The 21,434-nt window shown below is 41.8% G+C and overlaps 1 protein-coding gene across 2 annotated transcripts; it reads left to right on the top strand.

Moving 5' to 3' along the window:
- Window positions 1–500: 500 nt before the first annotated feature.
- rnpc3 (RNA-binding region (RNP1, RRM) containing 3) lies at window positions 501–21,149 on the top strand. Of its 2 annotated transcripts, XM_080050185.1 has the most exons (16): window positions 501–589; window positions 1,274–1,430; window positions 1,528–1,575; window positions 1,728–1,837; window positions 2,007–2,096; window positions 10,934–11,045; window positions 11,728–11,796; window positions 12,775–12,917; window positions 13,430–13,555; window positions 13,922–14,064; window positions 16,212–16,397; window positions 17,738–17,832; window positions 18,066–18,124; window positions 18,921–19,053; window positions 20,751–20,828; window positions 21,000–21,149. In XM_080050185.1, the coding sequence occupies exons 2-15, from the start codon at window positions 1,278–1,280 to the stop codon at window positions 20,817–20,819; spliced, it is 1,536 nt and encodes a 511-aa protein (XP_079906311.1). In that variant the 5' UTR covers window positions 501–589; window positions 1,274–1,277; the 3' UTR covers window positions 20,820–20,828; window positions 21,000–21,149. The 2 variants fall into 2 exon arrangements, with proteins under 2 accessions (XP_079906311.1, XP_079906312.1); XM_080050186.1 differs by lacking the exon at window positions 2,007–2,096.
- The last annotated feature ends 285 nt before the right edge of the window (window positions 21,150–21,434 follow it).

Below are 21,434 nucleotides of genomic sequence, written 5' to 3'. Positions count from 1 at the left end.
TTCTTAGATGCAAGTTCATCAATTCATGGCTTAAAATCATGAGCTGTGGAACTTTCAGCAGACATTCCTAGTTGTAAGCCACGTAAGTTTCCTAACAGTTGGGAGCGTATGTGACGTGCGGATATGGCACAGGCTCCATGAAGAATAAAACGTTTTTTTTTTTCAGAATTGATTCAAATCGGCCGAATTGATTCGCGGGCCAGATCAACACGTGTCGAGGGCCACATCTGGCCCGCGGGCCTTGAGTTTGACACATGTGCTGTACCCAAATATCATCAAGGCTGACAGTGGCAAACGTTCAAACCCACCTCAATACAAACGCAAAATATAGAATGGGTCGAAACGAACAAAAGTCACAATTTTAACCATCAACTTCATGAGCAGAATTGCTTCAATATCTTTAGTGCTTCAGAAAACAAAGTAACTCAACCTACCCAGCCTCCAGTCCAGGAAGTGGCGCTAAAGCGCTATGTTTGTCAATCCACTTGAAATCACCGGTAGAAGAAGAGAAGGGCGGAAGTTGATATGTTTACTAGCTGCAGCAGGTTGCAGGCTGGTATGCTAACAAAGATATCACTCAAGTTTGAAGGTATTTGCTCAAATAATTCCCTATCTACTCTTTTGGCTGTATTGAAATCTTAGAGTTGCAAACAGAAACGTAAAAAGAAAAAGACAACATTAACATTTGCTGCAGTTTAATTCAGCTACAGTGGCGAGCTAAGATCGGAGCTAGCCCAGGGGTTGTAGTCATGGACCTATTATGTTGTAGTACGATGTTTTATGTTATATAATAACAATTTAACTCTTCCCAGTTGAGGGAAAAAGGTGTGCATATCCGATAGAGCATGACTTCGAAAATGTAATAAACCTTTGAGGTTTATTCTTGTATTAGGTTGCATTCGTTTTTAAAATGGTCCCTTGGTCGACTCTACACGAAATACACTAATACACTAAACTACGCTAATAAGGCGTTACAACATTTCATACAGTCTTCTCGATAAACCCACATGAAAGATGTCTCTAATATTTTGTCGACTTCATTCATATGAAAGACCAAATGACACAGCAAAATCAATACAATGTTAAGATATACAAGTCGTACATGGATGTATTTGATAGCATCATATTGACAGATGTTTCTATTTGCTGGTCTATTTTAAATATCAAACCAGCATGCCGTGGAAAGGATACAACTATATACTGTATCTCAATGATTCTGTTAAGTCTGTGGTCTTTGCTTTCTGTGCTGTTGTCCGTGCCTTCCGTCCTACAGGGACATGGACAAGAACGAGGATCCGGACCAGAAGAGCGGCAATAAAACGCTGCTCATCCGCCACTTACCAGCTGAGCTCAGCCCGGAGGACAAAGAGGACCTCTTGAAGTATTTTGGAGCAGAGTCGGTCAGGGTCTTCTCCACTACGGGTCGATTGGTAGGTCGTTTGTTTTCATTTAGCGATACTTAGCGAGCCTTTACCTATAGTTAGAGTTGCTGTCCATTCTGAACTGGCCTTATTTCCCCCTCCGCAGAAACATGCAGCCTTTGCAACCTTCAGAAGTGAGAAATCGGCAGCAAAAGTGAGCGATTCATTTTGTAATTGTTTGTATTTTGCATGCTGTTTTACAAAGTCTTTCTTGTGTGAATTTTGAACTCAAAGGGGATGTAGAACTTGATCTAATTGTGTCTCAATCGGTCCTATCTGTTCAATTCCCATTACGTCTGTTTTCAGGCTCTGACCAGACTCCATCAGTTGGAGGTTCTCGATCGCACACTTGTTGTAGAGTTTGCGAAAGGCCAAGATGATGTGATAGTACTAAAAGACCCACCGGTGTTGCACAGGTAATTTGCTTGAATCATTTGAATAAAAAAAGAGTAACTGTTACTCCCTTTGGGATAGAACATCTATTTTTCATTATCTTCTCGCATGTAAACAGTTATCCAATACAAAGCTCTAAGGTGGAACCTCCTGCAAAATGCCTTTTTGTAATCTTTTTTTATTTTCCTACAGCGGTATAAGTGTTACAAAAGTACAGAAGAAACAGGAGAGCAAATTGCCAGACATTCCCCTCATAGAGACTGGCATCGCGCCTAGCCTTGGGTGAGTGTTGGATATCTGTCTGTAGGCAGCTTTGGACAGCGTTGGTGTGCTTTGATTGTGAATGGTTGTTGATTTGTGACTAGTTTTTGGGCCCTCAATAACCGTAACTTATTGTTATCCACCATACTTATTCTTCTGACTTCTTATTCTTCCTTCCCTTTTTTCTAGCTCTATCTCCTCCCACACCGTTGCACTTAGAAGCGCACAAATTTCACAGAACGTGCGTCGCCATCCCACGGGGTGTGCTATTATTCAGTTTTTTGATTTTCCACAAGGGGCGCTGTTATTAAACCCAGACTGAAAAAACTTTGAGAGGCCATGCCCCTCACACCATAACTCCGATTTACTTGAAATTTCTCACACAGGTGTATGTTAGGGTGCTCAACAAAAAAGCCTCTGGGACCATAAAAGTCCGCCTGGGAATATTTTCCGCAAATTACAAAAACTGAAAAACAGGGTTTTAATCACAACTTTCTCAAATTTTACTGTATCAACACCAAATTTCTCACCAAGCCCCGGGGGACTTTAAAAGATTAGTAGGATAGCTTGAAAACATGGCCGCTAGTGACCAAAACTTTTACGCAGGGGCGGGGCTTATTAATAAATTGGCCATAACTCATTGACCATAGGTCCTATCATCATACACCTTTCTGGATATGTGCAGAACACATATGGTAGCATGTCCCTTGAAGCTTGACGAGATTAACCCATAGGGGGCTCCACACATGCGAAAACCATAATTCAAAAATGCAATGTTTGACAGGCCACGCCCCTTTCCCACTCACTCTCAGTGTTTCCCCCAGCGCTTTATAGTTAAGGCGGCCGCCTTAGCAAAACCAGCCCCCCGCCTTGACTACTGACCGACCAAAAAGAAAAAAAAAAAAAAATTAAATCTTTAATTTTTTTATTTTTAGTGCTGCACAATTAATGTACTAGCAAGCGCGATGTGTGATTTTTCATGGTCAGAAATGCGCGAAAAGGCCGTGATTTGCGGTAAATAAATGTGCACATATGTCTCCAAGCGTTTCTCTCTGCTCAGACTATCAGCTGCTCTGTGTCGGGGGCTCTGCGCGCGCGACCGTGCCGCGCTGCGCGTGACTACGGCATGTACGCGGGAGAGTAAACGAGCAGCAGCAAACCGACATTTAACCGGTGGCGATAATAAACGCAGTGCGGTTCTATGGGGATATATTTAGCTGAACAGAAAGAAGTGCTCTGCAAAGCTAGACTAGTTTAAGACTCCACATCACCGTGGCAACACAACTTATCGGCTCATACAGCGCAGAGAAAAGTCTGATACATGCATGAGAGTGATGGCCCAGGCACCTTTCAGTAAGTTTACAGAAGTGCACACTGTAACTGTCTTTGAAATGCATTAGTCATTTTAAGGGGAAAACACATTGTATTATTTCAATAATTGAATTATTTTTCAAACAGCATGCTAGTGTAGGCCAAGATTAATTTTTCTGAATTTTAAATGCTGCTTTATTTTTATGTTTTAAATTTGGAAATACATGTTCCAAAACAACCAATAACCTCTGCATTTAAAAAGAAATCAAGCAAGTGGCTAATAATAGTTGCGCCGCGCCTCCTGTACGGCTAGACAGTGACCACCTTGACTAAGACATTTCCTGGGGGAAACACTGAGGATTGACTTGAAATGTCTTACACATGTACAGCTCATGGTGCTGTACAATAAAGCCTCTTGAACTATAGGGGTCAGCCATGATTTTTTTTCCCTCCCTAATTTACATGACCTGAAATACAGTCAAGTGACATCTACTTCATGGATTTCCAACCTATCATCACCAAATTATGTACACAACATTAAGGTACCAACATACACATGTGTATAAAGTTTTAGCAAGATAGCTAAAAAAACATGGCCGAAAACGTCTTCGCAAGAGCGGCCATTTTTTTGCAGATTTGCCACGATTGCAACCTTCAATTGGCCACAACTTGGGACTCGAGTTTGGAAAGCGCGCAGCGGCGGTTCGTAGAAGCGTTTGAACCGGGCAGACAGGAGGGGCACCACCGATGCAGGGCTAACGGTCGGCGCCGGGTGGCCCGTACATTCAAAATCTCTGGGGGATTTTCTAGTTTTATAATGATATAGAAAAAGACAAAAGTAGCAAAACCTCACATTTGAGAGGCTGCAAATTGGGGTAATTGAACATTTGTGCTTAATGACCATCAAAGGAGAAGTAAGTGATATGTTTTGTTAATAAACATGTTAAATCACTCTATATTTATACAGCAATTACTTAAAGCTGGGGTGGAGGATTTGGGGAGAAAATGGCAGTTGGGATAGAGATTCGAATCCAAATACCTCAACCGCTCCACTTTTTCTCTTTGGTCCCTCCCCTATGGTCCCTCCCTGACACGCTCTACACCTACAAAGTCGTGCCAAAGTGAATGGACTGTTCCAACAGCCAATAAGTACAGAGAATCGGAGCCTCGCTCTGATTGGTCAAAGTGTACAGCTCATGTTAATTTTGACCAATCAGAAATCACATACCCCAGCTTTAAACAGTATGTACACAGTTCATAACACAGGTCATTGGCCCTGATCAGTTGTCCTAGCCAAAACATATTCTAAATAGGCTCAATATTCATAGTGTGCGTTACCCATAACCATAAAAGCTTTTTATTGGAAAACAAAATGTAACTTTTCAATTACTACAGAAAACAACCGTATATTCAGGAATTAAAATTTTATTGCATATTTTGTTGTTTTTGATGTTTATTCTTTTTAATCCATTAGCAGATTATTGGGTGCTGGAGGGAAAGTCAGCTCAGGTGCCTTTGTTGAATGTTGACATCTTCTACTCTTTCCACTTCTGAGGTTTCCTCAACCCCAGAAAGTGGCGGACTCTCTTCCAGATTGAAGTTATCTTTGTTGTCTCTGGGAGCTTAGCATCACAGACTTCTGCCTCAAGAAGTTCAGTGGGTGGTTTGTTTGTGATTTCCTCCAGAGTAGCTAGGTCTTGTTCTTTGGGGAGGGACTGCCTGGACAGCTTCTCCTCAGATTCTTTTGCCTCCTGGGACTCTTCCTCTTTGCAGGGCGTGTCCTGGGATACTTCTGCCTCCTTCAGAAGTTCCAGCCCTGGTCCATTAGGGAGGGACTCTTCCTGCCTGCTTGGATCCTCCTCAGATACTCCGGCCTCATCCAGACCATCCAAGGTTGGTTCTTTGGGGAGGGAGTCCTCCTGCTTCTCTACAGCTACTTCGGCCACTTCCTGAAAATCTAGGGCGTGTTCATTAGGGAGGGACTGCCTGCACGGCTTGTCCTCAGATTTGATTGCCTCTAGCAGAGTATCCAGAGCTTGTTCAATGGCGAGGGACTGCCTACATGGCTTCTCTTCGGATACTTTGGCCTCTTCCAGAATGTGCAAGGCTGCTTCTTTGGAGAGGGACTCTTCTTCTTTGCACGGCTTTTCCTGGGATACTTCTGCCTCCTTCAGAAGTTCCAGCCCTGATCCGTTAGGGAGGGACTCTTCCTGCCTGCTTGGATCCTCCCCCCATACTCCGGCCTCATCTAGACTATCCATGGTTGGTTCTTTGGGGAGGGAGTCCTCCTGCTTCTCTACAGCTACTTCGGCCTCTTCCTGAAAATCTAGGGCTTTCTCATTGGGGAGGAACTGCCTGCACGGCTTGTCCTCAGATTGTTTTGCCTCTTCCAGATTATCCAGAGCTTGTTCAATGGGGAGGGACTGCCTGCATCGCTTCTCCCCGGATACTATAGCCTCCTTCATGATGTGCAAGGCGGGTTCTTTGGGGAGGGACTCTTCCTCTTTGCCCGGTTTGTCCTGGGATACTTCTGCCTCCTTCAGAAGTTCCAGCCCTGGTCCGTTAGGGAGGGACTCTTCCCGCCTGCTTGGATCCTCCTCAGATACTCCGGCCTCATCCAGACCATCCAAGGTTGGTTCTTTGGGGAGGGAGTCCTCCTGCTTCTCTACAGCTACTTTGGCCTCTTCCTGAAAATCTAGGGCGTGTCCATTGGGGAGGGACTGCCTGCACGACTTGTCCTCAGATTCTTTTGCCTCTTCCAGATTATCCAGAGCTTGTTCAATGGGGAGGGACTGCCTGCACGGCTTCTCCTCCGATACTTTAGCCTCCTCCAAAATGTGCAAGGCTGGTTCTTTGGGGAGGGACTCTTCATCTTTGCACGGCGTGTCCTGGGATACTTCTGCCTCCTTCAGAAGTTCCAGCCCTGGTCCGTTAGGGAGGGACTCTTCCTGCCTGCTTGGATCCTCCTCAGATACTCCGGCCTCATCCAGACCATCCAAGGTTGGTTCTCTTGGGAGGGAGTCCTCCTGCTTCTCTACAGCTACGTCGGCCTCTTCCTGAAAATCTAGGGCTTTCTCATTGGGGAGGGACTGCCTGCACGGCTTGTCCTCAGATTTGATTGCCTCTAGCAGAGTATCCAGAGCTTGTTCAATGGCGAGGGACTGCCTACATGGCTTCTCTTCGGATACTTTGGCCTCTTCCAGAATGTGCAAGGCTGCTTCTTTGGGGAGGGACTCTTCTTCTTTGCACGGCTTGTCCTGGGATACTTCTGCCTCCTTCAGAACTGTCAGGCCTGGTCCGTTAGGGAGGGACTCTTCCTGCCAGCTTGGATCCTCCTCAAATACTCCGGCCTCATCCAGACCATCCAAGGTTGGTTCTTTGGGGAGGGATTCCTCCTGCTTCTCTTCAGCTACTTCAGCCTCTTCCTGAAAATCTAGGGCGTGTTCATTAGGGAGGGACTGCCTGCACGGCTTCTCCTCGGATACGTTAGCCTCTTCCAAAATGCGCAAGGCTGGTTCTGTTGGGAGGGACTCTTCATCTTTGCACGGCTTGTCCTGGGATACTTCTGCCTCCTTCAGAAGTTCCAGCCCTGGTCCGTTAGGGAGGGACTCTTCCTGCCTGCTTGGATCCTCCTCAGATACTCCGGCCTCATCCAGACCATCCAAGGTTGGTTCTCTTGGGAGGGAGTCCTCCTGCTTCTCTACAGCTACTTCGGCCTCTTCCTGAAAATCTAGGTCTTTCTCATTTGGGAGGGACTGCCTGGACGGCTTCTCCTCAGATACTTTGGCCTCCTTCAGAATGTCCAGGATTGGTTCATTGGGGAGGGACTCAGTGTGTCGACATGGCTTATCTTCACATATTTTGGCCTCCACCAGGAGTTCCATGGCTGGTCCATGAGGGGGAAGCTCTTCCTGCTTGGACGACTCATCATCTTGCTTCTGCTGAATCGTGGCAATGTTTTGTCTGGATGGCTGGTACTCTTCTCTCTCAGCCTTTAGCTCACTGCAAAGCTCAAGGTTGAGCGAGATCTGGCTGTTGAGCTGAGCTTTCAACTCTTCCATCTCTCTCCTGAAAACCCACTCCCTCTCAAAGGCGTTGTGCTGCAGGATATTGATTTCCCTGGCCATCGTTTGACGAAGGGCTTCCTGTTGAGCTAGAAAGGTGTGGATCACATGCCAGTACTCAATAACCTGGTATGTATGTGACTTGCTTTTGTTTTCAAGTTCACGCTTAAGGTTGTCAGCCTCCTGTCTGGCAGTGAGGACATCAGTTTCACACTTTTGGCTGACCTCATGATGGGTAACTCTGAGTCTATCCAATTCTTCTTGGAGAAGTTTCTTCTTCTCCTTCTCACTCTGGAGCTCAGCTGTATGCTTTTCTTGTCTGGTGATATATGCCACTTTAAGCTCCTCATAGTCAATTTGCAGGAGTTTCTTTTTCTTTCTTTTAGTTGTATCACTCACCTGATTAGCGATCTTAGCAGCGCTGAGAGTTTCTGCAGCACTGTACTTCTGCAGCCTCTCTAGCTTTCTGTTTGCTTCTTTTTCTCTGTTTATAAAAACTTCTTTTAGGCTTTTCTGCCGTTCCAACTCTTCTTTTGTTTTATCTAACAGGTCATTGAGCTTCCTAACTTCTTCACGAGTTGTATCGCACTCCCTCAAGTTTTTCTGCTGAGGTCTACCTGTGCCTTGCTGTCTGTAGGTCCTGTCATATCCTCTTGAGTGTTTTTCTGGCTGCATTTTCTTTGGCTGTTTAAGTTTCAACGTAATGCTGCTGTTAACAATTGTAGTTGGTCTCTGATGAACGGACTGAACAGTTGTCTTAATCAGTGGTCTTCCTTTGTTATCTTTTTAAGATTCTGTTTTCTGTAAGTGGTGTCACCTGTTGAAAGGTTTGAAATCATCTGACTGGCTGTAGAGCTGGTTCTACTCATAGAATTTATTGATGATGTCATAGTACACATGCAATGGAAATATTCCTTTGATGTAACTTTGATGACACATTCTATTTTCCTTTGATCAGTACATTCAAAATAACAATCTGTAATTCAAATAATAACAAAATGGCTGCCACACTAATAGCATTCCAAACAGCTTTTAAACTTGCTATGAATTCCAGATTGGTTAATACGTGTTTATGATAGATGTTCCATTGAGCACCACAGTCCACTTTCATTTATAATTTCAAATCTGATTTTAAAATCTTGAATTAAACATTTACATTTTCACTGCATTTTAACTATTGGATTTTTTATTGGATGTTGTCAAATGTTTGAGCTCACATTTCATGTTAGAGATTTTACTGATGTGACAAAATATATTTGTATCAGTTAGTTTTAGTCAGTATAAGAACCCCAAGCTATGTTTAGTTTCAGCAAAAATGGTAGTAATAATACCCAACTAAGCCATGAATGTTTTTCCACACCGTTCACTTGGAATTCATCATTGTGTTATTATTATGTCATGTGACAGAAGCAACCCAACCCGACAGTAACTCAGGCAAAGTAGGCGAGGCAGGGTCATTGGTGGGATTGAATAATGTCTTGGTGATGTGGTAGTAATGACATTCAGTATTTTGACAGTAGTGACACTACGTTACATTCATTAATTTGTCCTTAGAGTTCACATAATCAAAATTGCACAAGATTTGTTTGAGAAAATACAACTGTGTGAAATCATTTACGAGTGTGTTGGTTGGGTACCATATCTAATTAAAGCTGTGAGCAGCGATGACCGGGCCCTCGCACCGTCACACCTTTCTGGCCGACCTTCTCTGAGGGCACACTGTTTTGGACGTTGTGAGAAGATAACAAGTGTCATATATTTGACATAATAATGATACAATTAAATTTAAGGGGATAATTGTGCTCCAGACATTCTATGCTTAATCCCTAATAACATCTACCATTTCAAATATTTTTAGTTTTAAACATAACAGCAGTTACATATGGAAGACGGCCTTTTGTCCCGGTTCTCAAGAATCACTGATATATGCCAGCCTGACACATGCTTTCTAAACCTGGTCAAAGAAGTTGTCGGTTAAGTTGGGTAGAGGTGGCCTGGAGGCGATCTGATAATTAACCTGGTTGAGAGTCTGTGAGCAGTATTCCAGAGCTGTCAGCACCCTGTGTCCAATTACGCCAGGTCCAGGCCTCCATCGAGTGCCTGACAAGTTACCTCTGTCTCTGTCCTACTGGTTGGTGGGACCAGGTTTTTTTTCATGTACCTTGCTCCAATGCTGCCTCGAGCTAAACACCTTGGATCAGCCAATAGTTTTCACCTCCTCCTGATATGATGCTGTTAGCTTTATTAATCATTTGCAGCTACGATCAATACTACACTGATTGTTTATCGGAAGCCCTTAATGTGAACAAACACAAATGAGATATATCCTGATTGGTTCGAAAAAGTTTAAGTGTGATAAATGAAAGGAATCCCGCTGTCCTAATGCTGACATACTGCTAAGAGACATGTGTATTCTTATGAGAAAATATTCTGCGATATAAAAAAAGAAGCGACGCTGCTGCCCGAAAGCAATATTGTCGTTAGTAACCTTGAGAAATGACCTTATTTTAATGTTTTTCTACGGGTGTAGTGATTAATTGATTCATTAAACCATCCCGAATGCTCTCAATACAATTCATAGCCATTTGTAGAAACCTCTACCAATCCAGAGTTTTTTTTTAATTATTATTCTCTACTCCCCAGCCCTAATATCTAAAGTGTGCAAGAGTTTTTTGGCTTCAAAAATATTCCTTGATTAGCAGCAGTTACTGTGTAAACATTGTAAAACTGTATTGAAGCCCTTCAGGGACACAGCTAAAGTATCCAACCAGCTGTCGAGGCCACCAAACTTTCTAGCAGTAAGCCGACAACAATGGAAGTTGTAGATGGTTCTGCTAATCTTAGTATTCTGGTTGCCAAGTCATTTTGCAGGGGAACAAAATTCTCTCTCATGGTCTATGTAATTCCATGTCACAAAATTGATGAATAAATGATTTTCCGTGAAATAGATAAACTATTTGTTAATGACTACAGTAACACTTAACTTGTGTATTCTCCAGTTATCAAATGCAGTTACACTGTGGGCTGTTCTAAACTTATTACACTAAACTCTCAGACCTTAAGGATTTCTTTGTCATGTAGCCAAGTGTCAGATTAATATGTATAAGCCGTTTCCCCACCTTTGTTCATTAGGCTTGCGTAGATTTAGATTTGTTCTCTGATGCCTTGCCGAGTCATGGTTTATAAAAGTCATCATTACATGAGGACAAAGCCTTAGTGCTGCTGACATGGCATGGTCCCAATTTCTCTTAATGACTGGACTTTTAAAGAATAATTTTACCAGCTACAGCTCACCGACCACATATTCCTGTCTCTGAATAAATGTGAGTTGTGAAGGAGCTTTTGTTTTTAAGGCAGCGAGTCAGTGCCACAAAGTTTACTTTTTAAGTAATTTTGTTTCTCTCTTTCTCTCTCTCTCTCTCTCTCTCTCTCTCTCTCTCTCTCTCGCTCTCTCTCTTTCTCTTTCTTTCTTCCCCCCTACAGGCTGAAGCATCAATTTAATCCCACTTTGAAATATTTCTACCCACCACCTTCTAATGGCATTCTGACAAATATAACGCATGCCCTTATGAGTGTACCCAAGTTTTATACTCAAGTGAGTACATTTTTTATATCCCTTTTTTTTATCCAATACCTGCATGTCTCTGATATGCAAATGTTGGCTGTGTGTGCGTTTATTTGTATTCTATTCATACATTACTCTTTTTTTTTGTCGGTGGGGGTGAAAGTGTGAATGTGTCCAGAAATGCAAATGTGACTGCATTTCTTCACCCTCAGATTCATATTGTGAAATGGAAATAAGATGCTGGAATTCCCCAGAGGTTTTTTTTTTTTAACTGCATCCAACCTATTAAAAGATCAAACAGCAAACATTTGCCTTTTAAATTCTCAATTTGGGGAGGAAGTATTAATAATAAACCCTAAGTGGGAGGCATGAGTTATGGGTTTAACATTTCCCCGGGAGCCGTGCAGGCGGGCTTTTTCTGCTGCTGCCACTTCCAGCGTTGGCGTCTTGGTGGTGCTAGTGTGTTGCCGAGAGGCCGCCTCCGTGCTCAACGTCAGTATCTTCCTTCAGCCTCAATCTCACCTCCATCCTTGTATTTTAAATGAAAAATGCAAAAGCTTTGCGCTCTGCTTTACATTATATGGAACCTGAGTTACAGGCTTGAGAGCAGGGCTATATTTATATTACCAGTTGCCCCACCCCGCTCCGGGTTCTGATCTTAAATACAACTACCGCTCTGTTGTAATACTCATCCCATCTCCAATTTTTACAGGTGCTACATCTGATGAACAAGATGAATTTACCATGTCCGTTTGGCCCAGTAACTGCCAGACCCCCCATGGTAAGCTTGCAGAAATCATTGTTGGATGATGCAGATTTTTAATTTGTTAACAATGTTTGAGTTTTTAGGGGGCTCTAGTAGGCAACTCATTACCTCCCAAGACCACTTAAAAAAACGCTGGAAAAACAGTTGCCACATTTACTGAAATCATTCAAACGTGCAGATATTTTGACAAACTAAATATTATTCCTCAATACATACTGTACACAGAAGCACATGTGAGCATTAGGACTATTTGAAAGCCCTGTGGACAGACAGTGGACACACTTGTTTTTCTGCATTATGTAAACATCAGAAATTGTGAGGAGATATCGCTGTCTTTGAAGGGTTGAATACGCAACTTAAAGTTAAAGAAAATATCAGTCAGATACAGGACTTTAAGTATCAGAGCTGAAATGAATCATTCATTTCAGCTATATTATCAACAAGGTTGAAAATCAATGAATCTTCGAAATAGTTCTTCATGCAACAATGCCCAAAATGAGCTCGTTCCAGCTCTTTAAAAGTGAAAATGTACCGTTTTGCCTTTCTTTTACATGAGAGTAAAATCGCTATCTTTAGTCTTCCTTTCTCTTTACATGCATTTTAAAGATGTCACCTTGGGGCTTTTTGGAAATTGTGATGGCATTTCATTAACCAAATGATTCATTTGAAAACCAACATCAGATCAATAAGTGAAATGAATCATCCTGTAAATTACACTGCTTACCAGAGTCATCCTTGATTATATTGGTTGAGGTGATATTTAAATAACACTCTGCATTAGTCTCAAAATGTTGTGATTCAATTTAGACCTAACATAGATTACCCTTACTTGCGCTAGTAATTATGTGGCCGGCCATGCTTTACTACTCGATTTTGATCTCTTCTTTAATCTGCAAAAGCAATGAATCCCAGTTTTTGGATCACCCCTCCCCCCCTGAAATCAGTCAGTAGAACCCGGAGGTGTTTAGTAAATTTAAGCTTTGTTTCCTGCAGTATGAGTACCTGCCACCTGCGCCGCCCATCCCCATGCCCCCTCCCTTCCCTCCCAGCTACCCGCCTTTACCAGAGGAGGAGATGGATTTTTCCAGCGAGGAAGAGTCGGAGTATGAGAGCGGAGATGACGAAGACAAGGAGAGGTGAGGAGCATTACAGAGGACTCTCGGGAAAAATACGCATAAACATTTCCATGAGAGGAAAAAAAGGAATTTAACATCCTAGTGCAGTATCCAGTCCAGCCAGTGTGTTAAAGGTGGAGTCAGTGATCCTGGAGAACACATGTTGTCAAAATCATTTGTCTCTCCCACGACCTGTCCATGCTGTGTGTGTACTGAATAGAAAAATCTGGTGTTAATACACAGCCTGGGCTCCGTAAAAGGGTATGTTGTTAGCTACGGTGGGTCCCATTGTTTACACACCACTTTTCAGAGTATAGGCTGTGTATTAACGCCAGAATTTTATTCAGCCCCCACACAGTAATTGTGAGAAAATATTGACTGATTTTGACAGAAAGTGATTTTGACAACGATCCTTTTAAATGTATTATTCAGAAGCAATACTTTTCCAGAAACAGTTAATTCCAATAGGTGGGCTTTGTTTTTGTCGAAGGTAGACATTCTTTGCCTGATTCCCTGCGCTTGCTTTATTTCAGGATTGTCCGTCTGATGGGCCTGGTCAACCAAGCATGCAAGAGACCGCTGAGACCAAAAACAGCTTCAAAGAGAAAGAAACCCAAGATCAAGGATCTACTCTACGCTCCCAAGCCAGACTCTCAGAGGTACACCAAAGGCACTCACACAGTCCTTACGCAGCATAGCTCATTTCCAGACAATATTTTTTCTTAAAAGACAAAACCCTCGAGAAAATAAGTCTTCCTCATAAAGACAGGCAACACACGCACACTCCCACTCCCTTAATGACAGACCACACACTATGTTTCTAAACTATAAATACACACACAGCCTAGAGTGGCTCCTGGCTGCACGTTTGCGGACTGGGGAAATCTCTCCCGTTGACCAGAACAAAATATCCCAACCTCTTAAGCCGCTCAGGAGCCAGCTTTTTATTTTATTTTTATTGTCGGCACTTTTTTGGAGGCCGCTGTCGAGGGCTGTGCTGATTGTCTCTCTGCCGTTTCCCCCAGCGCTCCAGTGCTGCAGCCCAGCGACGTGTTTGAGCAGCCCCACCCTGCCACACACAAGAAAATTGAATTCCACATTTCGGTTCCAGAGGTGGCAGCCGTAGTGGAGGGAGGTGGGCCGGGCCAGGCTGATAATGAGGGCACAGGTAAGGGCCTCTGCCTCCTCTATTTCAATCCTTCTATTCATTCATCATTTACATCACTAAGATGTCTGTTGATCTTTTTTTTTTTTTTTTCTCAATATTTATTTGTACATTTTTAAAACTTTGTGACATAGAGAAGACTTCATTGTCTTTTAATGAGTTCACGAGGGCTTCAACTAACAGTTAATTATATTATGGGATCATTATCTTAATGGGTTAATCACTTGATCCATGAAACGTCAGGGAACCCATCCCAAGTTAGAACCTTGGAATGTCTGTTTGTCCAATTGGTGCTCGACAACCTCAGTATATTCAATTTACAACTATTACACACACACTCACACACTCACACACACACGCACACACAAAGCAACACATCCACTCATTTTAGAGACTCGAATGAGAAAATGTTTGGCATTTCTGCTTGAAAATCACTTTAAATGGTATATTTTTCAAATAGGTGCAGATTAATTTTCTGTCAATCGACTAATCGATTAATCCGCTAATGAGTTTAGCTTTAATTAAGATTAATGTCCACTGTTTCCCCACACTTATCTGATATTGATTATATGCAACTGGGCAGGGAAAGATTGCCAATGCATATCTTTCAGAAACTGCTAGTAAAAAAAAACAAAAAAACAGTTCTATAGTCTGCACGTGCATTGAGCGAATCCATACAAAAAGTGCAATTCTGTTAGGGGTTTGATCATTACTATCCATCGTGTTTATTATCACATTGGAGCAGGAGCTGGTTTTGATACTCCCATTGACACAAGTTAGAGCTCCTTTCCATGGGAGTAGTCAGAGCAGAGTGTTACACAGCAGTATATCACAGCAGAAATGTCATTTGGGGGCCACAGTCTGTGTGTTACTTGTCAGCCTGTTGCAGTTCCCTGTTTGCCTTATCTCCGTTCTCTCTAGCTACAACTTCACTCACCGGCCCAAGCCCCTGAGAGGTAAAATAGATCTCAAAGTCGCACACAAAAGATTTCCTAAAGGCAGGGGAAAGATAAACTATGACAGGTGGCTTTTTGGATTAGTCTGGTTTTGAGCAGAGAGAGAGAGGGAGAGTGACGGCGTAGGGGTCTCGATAAACCAGCTATTTAAATGAAAAGGAGAGTTGTGGGGGTTTCCGATAAGGAAGAGGATAATTTTGCAAGCAGAGATCTTGTTCTCTGCCGAGAGTGTATCAGAAAAGCCTCCCAACACTTCTTGCTCCAGTGCACACATATACCTTATGCGGATGACAAACCTTTTTTTTTTTCTCGGATTTGTACAGGCTCACTGCTCTTAGTAATTCCATCCACAACACACACACACACACACACACACACACACACACACACACACACACACACACACACACACACACACACACACACACACACACACACACACACACACACACTCTAACAATCAAAAGTCTGCCGGAGTTATCCTTATCCTAGTTATCCTTCCTGCTGCTCCTTACAAAACAGGAATGGATTCTGATTTGATTACAGTTCTTTAAGTGACATGGACGGAGTGTGCCCATGCTTCATTCCTAAAACCGTCTTCTTTCAATTAGCACGCAACTAATTTCCTCTTAAACATGATTTCTGCCAAAGGAAAGCACTCATTGTATGTATCCAGATCAAGATATCATTATTTTAAATTCAATCAATTTATAATCATCCCGTTGTGGGTTTTTTTATTTTTATTTTTGTGTTGTTGCTTTTTTATATTTTAAACATCAATAGTTTAAACTAATTGTGACCAAGAGGATTTCTCTCCACACTCTCATCACAGGCCTATCTGTTTCACTGAAGGGGATAAAGATTGTGGAAATGATTATTTCACCATCTGCTAATTCTAAGACACTTTGAGAACTTCCATCTGTATTTGTTCTGGAGGGGGGAGGGGCGTGTGCAGCATAGAATGCACTGTCATTGGTTCAAATACACATGAGGTGGCTTCTGTTGATTTTTTTAAAACCACGTGACCACCCACATGTTGTGTGGTTTGCCGAAAATCACGTCAATCAAAAAAATAATGTATATAATTAAAATAAAAAATAAGCCGGCTGTGTGTTCACGTGATCGGCAATAGTGTATTTGACTCAAAATTTAAACTTTTAAAAAACGGTACAAACCCTGTGTGTGTCCCTTCAGATACGGACAAGAGGGAGCTCCCCCCTGGCAGTGGACAGCAGGTAGCAGAGGCGGAGGGTTTTGGGAAGCTGTACCCCAGCGCTCAGGCCTCAGAGCAGCCAGAGGAGAACAGTGACGATGAAGAGGACTTCAGCTCCGGCGTCATCTCCAGGAAGGAGCTGGAGAAAGGACGGCTGTCCAGAGACGGTAACCATGGCGTTTCTAAGCTAGACGTGGCTCAGTTGTTATTATTGTCCCCTCACAAGCAAGTAATGTTGGCATCAGGAAAGTGAAATAATTGGGCTTTACTGGACTGGCAGAACTAGTCTTAAACTGGTGATCAGAGACTGGAGAAAAAGGGGGAAAAAAACGTAACGTTCATTTTCCAAAAAAACATTAAAAGGGGAGGGTAAAAAGTAATAAACAAAACCCTTTGTTTTGTATTGGTGTCGTATATTGTTTGCCGTACATACAACAGTGAGCATCTCAACTTCAAAAAAGCATTTGAATTTGTGTTTTAAACAGCTCTAACATTCTCCTTCCCTCACACAAATCCTGTTCTGTGCGAAAGAGATGCGTGAAGAATTAAAGCTGCAGTAGTGGTTTTTTTTAAATGCATATTAGAATCATTTGGCAGTTAGAGTGAGCAGTGAGAGCCATCGTGGCTGAACACAATAAGGTAAAGTGCCAACTGCAGAAAAATCCAACCCTACAAAGGAAACCAGTCGTCATCTGAAAACCTTTTATGTTTGCAAATGTGTTGGAAAATGTTGTTCAATATCTGCTGGATGCCTCATTAGGCAACCGTTTGCTAACAGACTCGCAATAGCAGCTTAAATGATGATGATATGACGGTTTTGTCTGCTGCATTTAAACAGTAAATGCAGATTTAAGCATGTTAACGCCATTAGACTTTAAGATTATGTAAGAAACTAGAAAAAATCTGGTATGATGTCAAAATAAATTATTAAGATATTTTAAGGACCTTAGTACAAAAATTCAAAATACCTTTTAGGTGCAAATCCAAAATTTAAAAAAATATACATTTATTTATTTACATTTCACTTTATTAGAAACTTATTATTACAGTTGTAGCTGCATTTTTGTAAAAAAAAAAATCTTTTCATCTCGAAAAAGCATACACCACCTGGATCCACATTTAAAGGATAGTTGTATTTCTAACTTAATTCTATAATATGATAAAGTAATAGTAGAAGCGCTGACCCACCGTGTTCAGACATGCTTCCTGTTCCTATGTAACACACATCAGCTGAGATAGAATACGTCCCACGTCACGTGTGAAGTGAACTGGCTGGCAGGTGTTGGGATCAAACATATAAGCTTTCCTTTAATGTCTGGGCACATCACTCTGCACCCAATCCTTTGGCCCACTCTGTCTTAAATTAAACATTTGGGTCGACGCTATTGAGTTGCAGGAAGTTTGAGTTTACCTTTCTGTAGGTTTTGGCCTGCTCTGTGATGCTTTGTACCTGGTTTTTTGAAATGCGCATTGCATCAAGTTTTTTTTCTTCTCTCTTTTGAAACAGAGATAAAAAGGATGTCTGTGTTTAAAAATTATGACCCTGGCGAGCCAACCTGCAGACTGTACGTGAAGAATATCGCAAAGCAAGTGGAGGAAAAAGTAGGTGCATTCACAGCATTTGTTTGTTCATGATGTTTCTCCTGGAGTTTTTTCATTTACAGTATTGCTTGAAGACCATTGTAGTATGCCGTCAATTATCTTCCTTAAAATGAGATGTTAATCCCTAAATCCCACATCACGTATCGCGTCTGCATAAACAATAGAATCAACAACGCATTCATATTCATAATCATGTATTGGCTCTTTGACCGGATATATCATCTGTTTCCCAGGACCTGAAGTACATCTATGGGAGATACATCGACCCTTCGTCAGAAGCCGAGAGAAACATGTATGTAAAAAACGGAATGACCTTACTTCATGTTCACATGGCTTGCGTGACACTTCAGGCCATCCTACCATCACAAGCTATTTCTGACTCTTAGCAATTTATCACTATCTCTTGAGAGTTTTTAGTAATTCATGCTGACTGTGAGTTGTGTTATTAATAAGGATCTGACTTGACGTAGAGATCATGAGGGATATTTTGTGTCTGTGTGGCTGTGTGCATCAGCACTACTTTGAATAAGTAGTCCACCTGAGTCAAACCAAGTTTATGTTGATTAGGAGGGCAGACTTTCAATGCAGATGTAAGTTGATAATCAGGAAGATGCAGGGAAACTGTTTGTCCTTTAGTTTCTAAAGTGTGTCTTTTTCCTGTTTAAGGATTATTTCTACCCTGATTAAACATGCTATAAATCGTGATAAATGTGTCCAGATCATAGGGCTTCTATCTAGACCCATAAAACTGCATTTTTTTTTTCACCCAAACACAACAGCTGACTAGGCTACTTTCACATTAAGCTATGGATGCAAATCAGTCACACGCAAACTAAAGACATTGCATACTGTTTTTTGCTGGAGATTTCATATTTAATTTAGGATTCTGGTTTAGGTTCAGTAAAATCAGTTGGTTGGGGGGGGGGGGCTACAGATTCTTTAGCATCATTGACACACTATTGCCAAGCACAGTTTTCACAGAAGCAGATAGCACCTCTTGACGCTCTCAATAGCCACAGTTTAATGTTGACTCTACTCGGGCCACAAGCCTGCAGTTATAATGATGTGTCCGTCTTCCTTCTCCTCAGGTTTGACATTGTGTTAATGAAGGAGGGGCGGATGAAAGGCCAGGCCTTCGTAGGACTCCCCAGTGAGCACGGTGCAGAGAAAGCCCTGCGGGAAACCAACGGCTATGTTCTCTTTGACAAACCCCTCGTCGTTGTATCCTTTCATCTCTCTTTCCCAAACATGAAGCAAGGACAAGGATGTTATAAGGAGTGGAAATCCAGGAGATATGTTCATTTGTTAGGGTTCGCTTATTAAGTGTGGGCGTGTGTAGCATTGGATGGCTGGATGGATAGATCAGTTTTGGTAAATATGTTGTAATATGGAAAATTCATTAGTGACCAATTAAGATGGCATATTCCTGTGCAAGAGATCAAATGTCACTGAACATACAGAAAGGGGTGTGGTGTTTATTTAGTGGACAGCTCCCATCACAGATGTGTTGTAGGCTTTGGTCCTCAGGAAAAGCAGGACTAATTTCTGGCAGGCCTGAACCACCACCTGCTCTTCCTCAGCCTAACACCGATAATTTGCACATCAACCTTCGAACTTGTCCAATCAAACAAGGCTACCGATTTTGATGGTGTTTTAATGTGCACTCCATAAGCAATTATCTTGGCGACAGCGCGTTAGACTTTTAGTTCAAATAATGAATAGTGAAGTCTACAATGTCATTTAGTCGAAGATGCTCTCCTGCATGTAGCTGATTTCCAGGTAAGGTTAAAGTGCTCACACTGCAGTTCTATCACCAACAACTCCTGTGTTGGAATATATCCAAACCCCAGTACAGAGTTGTCATTTAGTCACTGTTCTGCTGTTTAACACGTCGTTTGGAAGCTGGAAATTGGACTTTTTCACTAACTGGAATATCATGGGTTTTTAATTTTTTTGATTTCCAATTGGCATAATGAAAATCTACCACTGCAAGTGTGCCAATCGAACTCAACCTGTGTTATGAGGTGCACTTGCATTGTTTTTAGTGTTTCAATCGATTCTATTTGGAGCATCAAAAGTCGATTTAAGGTTCATTTTGGTACAGATGTCTTTTTAAGCAGGTATAGGCAGACGGTGCTAGCCTGAGACCACAGTATGGCACCTGCCAGAGAATCCTGAAACCACCTGCTACTAAATAAGTTAGCTGGCAAAAAAAAAAAAAAAAGTGCAAAATGCTAGTAATCTAAAGAGTAAGATTTATTAACACAGAGCACCACAGTGTCAGCCTTTCACACATCTGGCTAGTGCCCCTTTATTTAACCTGTCACATCTGCCAACAATTTATCAATCCACGTGAATGACAGTAGCTGTCACTGAGAGAAGTAAGCCGGCCTCAGGAAAGCAAGACACCATAGCTCTTGTGTAGTCTCCTTTTGGCCAAAAGTCTTCTGGCATTTGTGAGCAAACAGCTGCGACCTTTGGCTAAATTAAATTCATCTGAGCTGGAAAGTGTCAGAAAGAAGAGGCTCCCTGTGGCTTAAAGCTGCTGCACGGACCTCTGGGAGAAAAAACATGACAATATCTGAGCATTATTTAAACTATCACTCTGCGATAGGTAGTGAGGTTGCCGTTATGTGTAAAACTTCCTCTGTGCTTTTGGTGTTGTGCATCTGTACAAAGAAAGATATACATTTGTTGGTGTAAAAAAAATATAATCATAGTAGTAGAAATATAGTAATGGGAGCAGATGAAGATCATATTTATTTGTTGGACTATATATCAGTTTAGATTTCTGCTAAACTTCCCTGACTTAAAATAACCCACAAGTTTAGGTCGAGGAAATGCATAATCAGTGGTATCGGTTTTACCATTGGAGGAAAACGGTTTCTTATTTACAAACCTTAACTATACATTTCCAGCAATTTGCCAGATCTGCAAGACCGAAACAAGATACCACAGATCCCAAGAGAGGACCAAAACAACGATAAACTAAACAGGTGAGTGGAGCACCGAAGCATGTGGTGATCTGAAGAAAGGATGATATTAAAACTAAAAACTGATTTCTGGTAAAGCTGTGGTGTACCTGTGATGTATGTATAGAACAAGTCTTATTTTCCTTGTAATGGTGTTTTTTCTTTTCACATTTGTGTTCACACTTTTTATCCAAGATGCCAATGCTCGATATTGTGGCCCAGCTGAACCATTTGTATCCTTATTCTGACATATCCTTTGGAAGAAAAAAAAAACTAAAGAAAATGGGGGCAGTTTATTTGTAGCTATTGAAGCGCAAGTGGAACTTGAAACAACTTGACCTGTATTTTTCTCTCAATTTAAAAGGACTGAATACCATAGTTTTTGTTTCTGGAGCGTACTGCATCTTCTGCGCTCCGAAATAATTGATGTAAACATGTGCTATTTTGGAGTCTCAAACTTCTCTTTACAATGTTCTCTACCTTGTTTGACTGGATTTCAGGTGATGGTCGTCAGATGGAATCTTCTTCTTCTTTTATTACTGAATAAATATTATTTTATTAAAAAAGACTTTTGTCATGTTTTCATCCAGTCCCAGTCTCAAGCATATGTCATCGTTTGTGGGAACACTT

The sequence above is a fragment of the Ammodytes marinus genome (assembly GCF_949987685.1).
Source record: "Ammodytes marinus genome assembly, chromosome: 21".
Classification (NCBI taxonomy): domain Eukaryota; kingdom Metazoa; phylum Chordata; class Actinopteri; order Uranoscopiformes; family Ammodytidae; genus Ammodytes; species Ammodytes marinus.
The sequence above is the reverse complement of the archived record's forward strand: the minus strand, read 5'-3'. Positions and strand labels throughout refer to the sequence as shown.

Excerpts from the sequence above, each read along its gene's own strand:
- rnpc3 (XM_080050185.1), top strand. The coding sequence starts at position 1,278 with ATGGACAAGAACGAGGATCCGGACCAGAAGAGCGGCAATAAAACGCTG. Across the intron at positions 12,918-13,429 it reads GATGACGAAGACAAGGAGAG|GATTGTCCGTCTGATGGGCC; the intron begins GTGAGGAGCATT and ends GCTTTATTTCAG. Across the intron at positions 14,065-16,211 it reads GGCTGATAATGAGGGCACAG|ATACGGACAAGAGGGAGCTC; the intron begins GTAAGGGCCTCT and ends GTGTCCCTTCAG.